An 11,607-nucleotide genomic window follows, 5' to 3' on the forward strand; every position below is an offset into this window, starting at 1 on the left:
TTTTTTCATTTAAAGAGGCAAACAAAGTAATCAGCTATCTATATATTTCCCTATTTACTTTCTGTCAACTAGCTAACTGACTATCTATATTCTGCTCTAAATTTATAATAGTATATGAGCAACAACACAAGTCTTGCACTGATTGCTTTGTGAAGATCATGTGGTTTGTACTTTAGGCGAGGAGACTTTGACGTAGACGATGATGGGAGCCAGGGAGGTTTTGAGGAGCTGTGCTGGGTGGTTGATGGTGTCTGCATCCAGGACGACCAGCTGAAGAGACTTGGCCAGCTCGAAGATCCTCTCGATCTCACTCTGGACCTCGGCTGTGAACGAACCGAAGGAAAACGAGGAGCCCAAGTGAGCCTCTTCAAACAAGAGCAGCATCGCTTACTTAAGTTTAGTAGAGACTTTAAAGAGGCAGCTATTCTTAGCAGGTATTAATCTTTATTTAGCACAAAAAAATAGATCAAAGGCAACTTTTTCATCGCTCACCCAGACTGGAGCGAGTGTTGGATCTCTCCATTATGGCCTTCTTGTTCAGCACCGAGCGCTTTGCCAGTGACAGATCAGCAGTCACCCGTGTAATAGAGATCCTACGGAAGAAGCGTCTTATCACATCACATCCACAACTGTTCCATTTCAAAGGATGATATGAACTTGTACTCTCTTGCAGCTAAAAATAAATCATCATCATGTGTCCCATCGACCGTGAAACGTGAGAGGCAGAGTCCCACGAACAGCTCAGGCTTCAAGTGTTACTGGAGAGAAGACGCAGACAGCCGTACCCACCTGCCGTCAAATCTGTGCTTTAGGAAGTCAAACAAGGCTTTCTGCATCATGTCTGTCACCTAGGAGACAGATGTGAGGGAGGAAAGGGAGAGAGGAATTAGGAGAGACGACTCTTTACATGCATACTTAGCCCTGCGTTATTGCTTATATGTTCAATCTGGTTGCAACTCATTTCAAGTCTTCCTGCCTAACATTTATAAGCACGATAAAGACATTTAATAGATTTACAACACTCTCTAATGGAGCTGTAAACTGCTACACAGTCACTTTTAAGTGCAAGTTTTTTTTCATATAGAGGATCGGTCAACAATTATAAGTTCTCCTAAGAAGGCATACTTTATATAATTCCTGTGTTTTACTATAGTTTCCGTGCATGTTTTCACTTTAGTACATATGTCAGTGCATCATTTGTTTATATTCATAGTATATTTTACACTTTACTGTGCATTTTGTACTTTGTACTGGTACATTTTTCTCTTTTCTTTTTTTTTTTAAACCTTACTTCACTGGATATTTTTGCTTATTTGCATTTGTAATCACTTTACTCTTTCTGCGACTGTAACAGCAGTATTTCTATTCTATTCTATTCTATTCTGTTCTATTCTATTCTATTCTATTCTATTCTATTCTATTCTATTCTATTCTATTCTTTTCTATTCTAATTTATTATCTCATTAGCTGCTGCTATAATATTTATAACTGCCAACAGCCAGATTATAGAGTGTAATAAAGCATTTATTCAATGATTATATACAGCTTATTAATACTAAATAAGGTGCCTTAAATAAAGACGTCCCCTTGAATCATCATGAGAGCATCTTCATATGAAACGACTTACTTGTTAAACACAGCTACATGAGAATGTGCACAATAATTCAGGCACATGCATGTGCAACACAATTTAAAAGGACGGAGAAGACGTTAAAAGTCTTCTTTCCGCTGTTTTTCTTACGTCACTAAGATGTTTCACTCTGCAGAAGGATCTATGTGCAGAGTTTGACACAAAAAAAGGCTGTTTTCAAATCCATCATCTGCATCTATGATAATTAATGTAGAAGCGCAGCGTGCACACACTCTATGAGGATTTGGCTTTCCAGTGAAATTAGACATTTTTATTCCGGTGAATGAACATTTTGTGAGGAAAGAGTACATCTGCCTCAAAGAAGAGTTTAGTTCTTATATACATGTGTGTCGGAGGGGGATCCTTAATGACTGAGGAAGGGAGTTTTTTTCGATTGCAAATGTTTGCATGCGCACTGTGACGATGGAGGGAAGCAGTCTATTTTCAAACAGTCCTGAAAAATGGATGGTCTTTGGAATAGAGGATGAAAGCGCACAGTGGTGCTGCTCCTCCACGGCTTAACAGAGAAATGCAGAAAAGGGGAGAAGGTACAGGAGTGCAAAAGAGGAAAAGGAGGGGAAAGACGACGCTGAAGAACGCTGGCGAGCAACTGAAAACATTCTGTACAAGAGAGGCAAAGCAGGGAGGAAGAGAATGAGAGTGAAAGTGAGAAGGATGCAGGCTGGCGTTCACCACTGGAGCATCCCCAAAGCACATCACCAGAGCGATGCATAAATATTTCACACACACACACACACACAAAACAAACGGCTTGGCTCGCAGCCTGCGCAACCACAGAAGAGAGAAAATGTTGAAGCACACAGACACACTGTTCAATTACACGCCTCACATTTCAACATATTCACTCGAAAACAGACGTCTTCGGGTGTTAATGTAGTGGGGTTTTTAAAATATATGTTAAAGGGGCTCACATGCAACAACTCTGGATCGCTCAAATGGATCTTAAATGTCTGCTGTGTTGCTATAATTTCATCAGGATGTGACTCCGATGTTTGGTACGAGTGTTAATGGGATAATGGAGCTCAAACCACATGAGCCCTGCTGGATCAGAAAATACAGTCCAGATTAAACTGGAACAAACAAAGGCCGCGCAGAGAGGAGGAGACCGGGCTGAACAAAGTCCATATGCTAAATGTATAGCTACAAGTCATTTTCATTATATTATATTTAAATAAGTCAAATCAGAGTGAATAAGAGACTTGAAATAAAGATAAAGGCCCATCTCAGATTCGCACAGCATTAATTAATGCCTCAAAAAAAAAGGCGCTTGTTTTTCTTATAAAGGCTCTGTGGGCTGCATTTAGGCTCAGTGGTGTTTTGAGCTGTCAGCACTCACTATAAAAATGCCAGTTTGCTATTTAAACACAAATTACTGCTGAGGCTGATGGAAATATCATTACTTTTGCAGCTTTTTTCCCATCAAGTGAAGTATTAGACAAATTTACATTTTGATCAGATGATGGCAGTTGATGAAATGAAGTGAAATCGAAGTTATTAGAACAATGCATCCTCTGCTAGAACTAGAGGAAAGTGTAGGATTGTCTGATTTAGCCGTCAGATGTTGAGATGTTTCAGTCTGGACCAGCAATTCATAGAGCTACTCATATCTCAGCACTAGATATTTCATATTTTTATGAAAACCATCCATCCATCATCTATACACCGCTTAATCCTCACTAGGGTCATGGGGGTTGGAGTCTATCCCAGCCAACTTAGGGCGAAGGCAGGGGACACTCTGGACAGGTCGCCAGTCTATCACAGGGCTACACTTAGAGACAGACAACCAAGCACACTCACATTCACACCTACGGACAATTTAGAATCACCAATTAACCTCAACATGTTTTTGGACTGTGTGGGAGAGCCGGAGAACCCGGAGAGAACCCACGCTGCACGGGGAGAACATGCAAACTCCACGCAGAAAGATTCCGGGACGCGAACCGGCAACCTTCTTGCTGCGAGGCAACAGTGCTACTAACTGCGCCACCCTGCAGCCCTTATGAAAACCAAAGAAGGGAAAAATAATTCATTGAATTTAAATCAGGGGCTGCAATGTGGCGCAGTTGGGTAGCACTGTTGCCTCGCAGCAAGAAGGTTGCCGGTTCGCGTCCCGGTGGGGGCACCAGAATCTTTCTGCATGGAGTTTGCATGTTCTCCCCATGCAGTGTGGGTTCTCTCTGGGTTCTCTGGCTTCCTCCCACAAGGTCCAAAAACACCTTGAGGTTAATTGGTGATTCTAAATTGTCCGTAGGTGTGAATGTGAGTGTGCTTGGTTGTCTGTCTCTAAGTGTAGCCCTGTGATAGACTGGTGACCTGTCCAGGGTGTCCCCTGCCTTCACCCTAAGTCGGCTGGGATAGACTCCAGCCCCCCCGCAACCCTAATGAGGATTAAGCGGTGTATAGATAATGGATGGATGGATGGATGGAATTTAAATCAAAGGAATCCACAGGTTGAGTTTCTTTTAGTATCTGACCACATCCAGGTTCTCACTCCAGGTTGACTTGAACAAGCATGTATTAAGCCACACTAACTGAAGAGCAGCACTGACGGTTGATTCACCTCATAGCCTTTCAGCGAAGGACCCACCAGCACCACCGGTCGCATAGACGGAACCACATCATATGGAGGCACATGTTCAGTCTGCACGGGCCACAAGCACAGGAGGTGGATGTTAAAAAAACAATGCAATTATACGCACTATTAGCGAACACAGCTGCTAAAATGACAAATGGCACTGCATTGGTTTAGGTGAAGCAGTAAAGATGCAAACATACCTGTTTCTGCTTCTGTTTGGCTTTTAAAATAAACAGAATGAACATTAAGGAAGTGCTAATAATACGTTTTTGATGCAGTGAAGCGTTTAAGACTTTCATGGTTCTGTTCTGTGTCATGCTCGGCTGCAAGAACATGCAGCCTTTTCTTCAACGTGTGTTCATTTCCCTGATCTTACTGCACTGATCACCTCGAATAATGACTGAGCTCAGTTTGACGTAAAGAGGAAAAACATATCAAGAGGAAGTTTGCAGACATGTCTGAAGGGAACATTTTAGCCCAGAAATAGACCTTGTATGCAAATCTGACCCTGTGAGACCCTGCTGTCCCAGCAGACAGACACAGCAGCAGGAGCTCCTTACCTGCAGATGGAGGGGTGGACCTCCAGCCTCCGGATGAAGCGTTCCCTCCTTTCCTGCGGAGCAACATAATGCAAAGCTTCATTATGCGTGAACCCCCTAAGGAGGCAATTTAGAAAGAAGGACTTTGAAAACAGAGCAACACATGAGCAAGAACTGGTTGTGTCTAAAAAAAAAAAAAGTTTTCAAAGAGATTGCTGGAGAGGAAGCTGGCGGAATTAGGGCAACGGAGTGGAAGAAAAGGCAGAAATGCAGAGAGAACTGGAGGAGCAATAACGAAGAGACGTCTCCGAGCTGCGCGACCTCTGACCTTGCTGCTGCTTTCTGCTCTTGTTTTATCCTCATGGCCTCCAGTTTTACCGGGCTCGGGATGAAAGTGATGTCTGCGCCTTCCTTCACCAGCCGACCGATCCACCAGTCATTGTTGTATTTCTGTGTAAGAGCGAAACACACCGCGATGACTCAGAAGTTGTGCTTGCAAAAATTGTTGACATTGAGTTTAATAGAACTTTATTTGCAAGCAGTGGTAAAAACTCCCCACTGTATTTTGAAGCCTCTCACCTCTTTTATGTGCAGAAAGTCTTTGGTTTCAAAGTTAATAGCGGCACCTTGAACTGGGCAATCTTCATCAAGGGCGCCGCAGTAACTCACATTGGTTTTTACTGCAAATGCTACTGGTTTAGACTGTCGGGGGGCAAAGAAAGTACAAAATATACAGCATCATACCTTTAATACTCACTAAAATGTTGGTTCTACGGATTTAGCAGCCTTAAGCAAGATTAGAATCAGAATCAGAAACAGATTTATTGCCAGGTATAGTTTGCACAAAACGAGGAATTTGTTCTGGTGGGTTGGTGCTAAAAAATAAAGTAGCTAAAAACAAAAATAACTGTAGTAATGCAAGCAGAAGCAAAAGATATTGTGCTGTGAGGAATTAAATTACGTTTAAACAAGCACCATAGAACTGTAGTTATTTACAAGACTTTACAGGAGTGCAAGGTGTGGAGTGCAACATGACCAATAACAGTGAGGATAATGAGATGGTGAGCAAAGACTACTTTGCTTCATTAGAATGCAAACTTCCAGTATTTCATGAGTCAGTACTTTACTTTCTGCTCTTCAGGAACTGAAGGTGAATTTAAAGACAAGCTTGTCCTTTGACCTTCCAGGTCTCACCTTGGCTCTCTCCAGCTGCAGCTGAGCCTGGCGCTCGGCTTCACGCCGAGACGCCTCCTGGTCCTCCTCCAGGGACAGGTCGGAATCAGAGGGTCGACTAGTGTAGGAATCGGCTGAACCCTGAGAGCAGGAGGAGAGAAAATACCTGTATAAGCAAGTGTAACAGGCCAGACAGAGAGGAGCTGCCGTTCAGAACCACTCATAACACGGCAGCTGTCGACTTATAGCAAAAAGCTACAAGACAACTCTGAACAGATCGTCTCCGTCTCCCTCTGTGTCTCTCATGTCTTCTCCTTGTTCACCTGCCTCTGCAGCTGCTTGTCCTTTCCTGCAGCTTTCCAAAGCAGCTCTCTCAGGGGAACATGTGCGTGAGTACTGCAACACTAACAACCAGCACAGCCTTGTTGTCTATTTATCCACTCAGCCAGGCACACTATGTGTTGGCAAAAGTCCAATCTTTAACCAAGCATGCTGATAATACCAGATAATGCTGCGATATCCAGCCTCGTTTTCATTTTCTGAACGTGTCTCTGGCACACGCTGGGGTATCAGAGTTGGGTCACTACATCATCCAACTGTTTGTATGTGCGCTGATTAAGTTAGTGGAATTTACAAATTAGTGTAATCAGTTTTAACACAGTTTAAATTTCCAATATTACAATAAACTTCACCAATTCTGAGATGTTCTAAGAGACATTTCTACAGCTGATTTTTAAAACAGTACTATTGGTACTGTTTTAAAAATGACATTGGCATTCCAATTAAAAAAAATAAAGATTCAAAAAAGCAAACACAAACCAGCTTTCTCTGAATTCAGCTGCACATACAGATGGGACACCATTGTTTTTTTTTTAGTAGCACAAATGCTATTGCTGAGCAAGAGCTTAAATGTCAACCATGAAATAACCAGAACATCATATCACTGAAGAACACACACACGAAATAAAACTATATAAAGCATCTTCTGTATCATGATTAAAGAGCACACAGTGTAAACAGTAAGAACTCACACAGACAGACACACTTTCCAGACTTTCTCCATATAAAACTCACAAAGTTCACCTCATAGATTCATTCTACACTCGTCCTCTCACTCCATCAGCAGTCTGCTCCTCCTCCCCGGTGGCTGCAGTCCCAGCTGGGCGTGAGGCTGGAAGACTCCTCACATACCAGACAGGAGCACCCACGTACGACAGCCAAATATAGCTCCATAACAACGTCATCCTTCTTTTACCTTTTTTTTTTTTCTCCTTCACCTGTCTCCTCCTCCTCCTCCTCCCTTTTTCTCTTCCCTCCTCTCCACCAGCTCCATCCCTCCTCTGCTTTTCCCCTGACCCCCCTCCCTCCCCTCCCCCCAAAAAAGCTGAATCCAGTGCAGAGTTTGTGGAATTCATTTGAATATCAAAGCCTGCCAGAGGTGGAAGAGAATCTGAAGAGTCGAGCAGCAGAAGAAACAAAACCTAATTAAAGCCCATAAAGTTCGGCAGACGGTTGAAGGGGAGAGACGCTCTGAAGTGCAGACGGAGCCTCATTAGGGCGCAAAATCTATTCCTTGTCACACTGATTGCACTGATATTGTCAAAACTTTTTTAGTATTTCAACTTGATGAATAAAGACTATACAGCAGCACCAGCGCTTTTTTCTTTCCGTCGCTGTCCAGACCCCTCAAGCTGTTTGCTCAGGCACGACACTGCTTCGTTTAAGACCGCATGAATCCAGTAAATGAAAAATCATTTCATCATTAAGTTGTTGTTTTTTTTTTTTTGTCATGCAAAACTTTCAGAAATTCACACAGCAAATGCAGAGAGAGGTTAAGAACAGTTTTCCTCGTATCTACAGTATTTACCAGCAACAGTTTCAAGGACTTATAATTAAATATTATTAAAGTGAAGTCAGTTCAAGTAATCACATGATAAACAAGTGAATATTTCATTAGCAGCTGCAGTGGGATGCTCCTTTGGTTGGCCCCATTTTTACTGAGCTACAACCCAGATTTTTACCCAGATCTAAATAGAAAAGATCTGCTGTCTGAGCTGATAATACAAAGACTGACAGTTAAGTGCAGATCCACTGTTTTGAACACGTTCCACAATCAGGGAGGTTCTAAACAGTCTCATGTAACCTGATTAGGTATTTCTGGTGATCTGCATCTTTCTGTCCAAACTATCTCGCTTTCCTTATTGCCTCTGAACTGTATAAGTGCTTGACATTCTCATGTAGCCAGTTAGTATGTCGATCTAACAAACGTCACCTCAGTAACAAGTCTGACTCATCCCATGGTGACGTGTTGCTCAAAGACAAACTCCGTGAGAGAAATTTCCGACTGTTTTTAATCTGTATTTCTCTCAATGTGGCCCGAATGAAGAAATCAAATGTACAAAGAGACATAACGAGCAAACTGGGAGATTTGAAATGCATCAAGATCCATGTATCAGACCTTTCTCATCAGCTACAGCAAAAATATTGAGGTATGAAGATTAGAAGATGTCACTTTTTTTTTAATAATAAGAACCTGGCATCAATATGAAATTACTGCAAAACAATCTAATATAACCTACTGGGTGGCAGTCGTTGTTAACTCTCAAATTGTAAGATTCAAGTCACATCATCAAATTCAAGGATATATATCAGCACAATGCAGGCTCAGACAAACTCACTCTCATAAAAAAAAACATCTGCTCACAACACAATACTGGGATCAATAGTAGAATCTAATATAATCACAGACACACGGGTCTCAGTGTTGGAGCAGCATTAATGTGTCTGGGGGAAACTCTCAAGCCGCTGCGTTTTCTGACTGTCTTCGCTTCTAAACCAACACTCGCAATGCAGTCGTCTTCCCCCCAAAGAGAGAAAAACGAGAAACAAAGAGCTCACATGCTGGAAGTCCTATTAAGAGACTGAAACATGAGATAATGACACTGCAGCAGTTGTGGAGTCTCTCCAGCAGAGGGAAGCATGCACATTACAACCCGCCTGCATCAGAGAGCCAAATGTGAACGACACCTCTGCTGCTTTCACAGATTCAACGGCTGCTTGTCTTTTGAGATGATGAGAGATGCGATGAGATGAACTTTACTGCCCCGAAGGACATTTGCCTTGGGCTAAAAGAGTCGGAGGCAGCCGCACATATACGACAAATAAGCGCAAAAACAACCACACGTGACAACATCAGTCAACAAAAAGTGCTTCAAAGGGTAAGAATTACATAACACATGGAATGGAATTGCAAGTGATTGTACGAGCGTATGGCAGAATGTAAAATACAGTAAAATAAATCAAACTCAGATCCTAAGAGTGGGGATAATGAATACTAAATAAAATGTCATCCAAAAACCAAAAATTCATACTTAAACTTCATGTTACAATATTTAGCAAGTGTTTATGTATGCATGCATATATGAATTCAACTATAAATGTATATTCATTTCATTAGTAACTGTGTTTTTTATTTTTTTGAAAATCATTCTGCAATGGTTTGGTCCTCAGTGGCTGTTGCACACCTAAAGTAATATCATGAAAAAGCAAACAGAACTACAAGTGGCTTGTCTACGCTAAATAAAGACAGGACTGACGTCATAAAAAAGACAGGATATAAGATTCCTTCATATAAAAATCGTGATGTTCAACAGATGTTAGCTTCTACCTCAGCGCAGAGCTGCAAAGTAACCTATACAGAGCTGAGGTACATATACAAACTGCATGTGTACAGTACAGTATGTCCAAAGAAGGTGAGGAGAAGGAGGGAGGAACGAGAGGGCAAGTGTGGAGGGGTGGAGGGTGGGGGGGATGCTGGGAAAGTGAGAGAACCAGAATAGACTTCTGCTGAGACAAGAGTGAGTGGGAGGAGGAGGAGGGGGGGAAGAAAAACAGAAAGAAGATGTCTCAGAGCAGACAGACAGGGGACTCATGGATGGAGAGGCTAAGTTTGCATGCGGAGTGATTAAAATAAAAGGAGCAGGAGGAGTGGGGGGGGGGAGCATCAACAGCGTACCTTGTTACAGATGAGTCCTGTAGCGCTCGAGTCGGAGGCAGACATGATTCTGCTGCCAGCGCTCTCTTCCCCCCATTGCACGGGGAAAAAAAAAGCGGAACCCTCCTTCCTTCAGCCCGTGGTTAAAGGGGGGAGAGAGAGGGAGGCGCGCTCAGCCTAAGTGCTTCACTACCATTGCTGCGCTGCCTCAACAGTCATTTCCTATACAAAATTGATGCCCTGACTGCAGCACTGTTGTGTACACGCCTGCATGCTGGTAGTCTTTGGTGGGTTTCTTTAGCTTCGAGCCAGCCCTCATGTAAGAAAAGGAGGTCTCCTCTCCTCTCCTCTCCTCTCCTCTCCTATCCTCTCCTCTCCTCTCCTCTCCTCTCCAGCATTACAACCCTCATCAGATCCTTCATAAATTCCTCTTATGTCAATTCCTGCTTCAGAATGTCAAACCTGCTTGGTCTGGTGTTTACTCTCACACCGCCGAGTGTCATCTCTCACTGGGCAAAGAAGCAGAACTTCTATAAATAAGACAGAACAAAGACTGAGCGTGCATGCTAAGTGACTCTAACAGTGACAGACAGGGACGAGCTAAGAAATAACCGAGTTTGTAATTGTCATTCCTCTGCCAACCAGCATCTCTCATCGCCGCCGACATAACGAAAAGCAAGTGTGGATCACAGAGGGTGTAAAGTTATGGATGACAGAGGTGGACATGAATGAAGAGACGGAATTAGGGAGAGTAGATGAGTGGAGGAGGGCAGGGCAGTGCCCGGCTGCCTGTCTGCCTGCCCCTGCACCATCCTCCTGACAGGAAGGTGATGCATGAGCCTACAGAACAGAAATGCAGCGGTGAGTCAGCAAGCAGCCATCTAGAGACCATCAGATGTCTTAATAAGCCAGCAGAGAGGTCTCTATTGTAGGTCTCATTGTTCCTGGCAAGCCGTGGCTGCATGCCTGCACTTCAGGTCGCCCCGGGCCACCGAGGACCCTACTTTGGGGTCCATTAATGCTGGCAGCATGCGTGCTCTCCCACCCTCATTCAGCTCTGCCTGCTTAAGAATTAAGTGCACTCTACCGAGGCTTTTAGCAAAAAAATGTCTCAGGGCTACATTTCTGCGTGGCTTTTCGAAATTAAAGGAGAGCGAGCGCATCACAAACACACAGACACACGCGTTATTGTAGTTATTGCGACAACTCCCAGACGCCTCTGGTGCAGAGAAGATATGGTGACTATATTTTCATCATTAGTGCTGTTGCAAGAAGCAGCCGTTCAGTAACAGCAGCAAACAGCGGCGGAAGAGACAAAAAGATAAGCTACAAACAAAGAAAATAATTCAGATTTGACACAGACAGAACTTAAACAAAAAGGAAAAAAGATGCTTTTATACATTTTTAATGTCATGTCATTTGTCTGCTTTGCCAACGTTAGTACATCAAGGACTTTGTCTCCAATTGAAGTAATAGAGACTGAATGATTACGATTAAAGGAAATGCTGAAAAAAAAACTAAGATGAGGGAGGAGCACATTCAGACCACTGAAACAACATCAACAGGACAAGACATTAACATGAGAATCTTTTCTCTTTTGTAATTTTTTTTTTTTTTTTGCTGTTCAGTTATTCTAAATATAGCTCTCCTCTCCTCTCCTCCCTCCTCCTCTTCT

The 11,607-nt window shown here is 42.9% G+C and overlaps 1 protein-coding gene across 1 annotated transcript in view; it reads right to left on the bottom strand.

The window, feature by feature from the left end:
* cacnb3b (calcium channel, voltage-dependent, beta 3b) overlaps positions 1-9,998 on the bottom strand; it is a 13,209-nt gene extending 3,211 nt beyond the window's left edge. Inside the window, exons 1-10 of the mRNA XM_008290586.1 lie at positions 9,954-9,998; positions 5,960-6,079; positions 5,345-5,467; positions 5,094-5,215; positions 4,787-4,839; positions 4,427-4,446; positions 4,212-4,292; positions 790-848; positions 493-593; positions 172-323 (exon numbers count right to left, since the gene is read on the bottom strand). Coding sequence (XP_008288808.1) covers positions 172-323; positions 493-593; positions 790-848; positions 4,212-4,292; positions 4,427-4,446; positions 4,787-4,839; positions 5,094-5,215; positions 5,345-5,467; positions 5,960-6,079; positions 9,954-9,998 — 876 coding nt within the window. The remainder of the gene's footprint in view (positions 1-171; positions 324-492; positions 594-789; positions 849-4,211; positions 4,293-4,426; positions 4,447-4,786; positions 4,840-5,093; positions 5,216-5,344; positions 5,468-5,959; positions 6,080-9,953) is intronic.
* Between the last annotated feature and the right edge of the window lie 1,609 nt (positions 9,999-11,607).

The sequence above is a fragment of the Stegastes partitus genome, unplaced genomic scaffold (genome assembly GCF_000690725.1).
Source record: "Stegastes partitus isolate 25-593 unplaced genomic scaffold, Stegastes_partitus-1.0.2 Scaffold686, whole genome shotgun sequence".
In the NCBI taxonomy this organism is placed as follows: Eukaryota; Metazoa; Chordata; class Actinopteri; family Pomacentridae; genus Stegastes; species Stegastes partitus.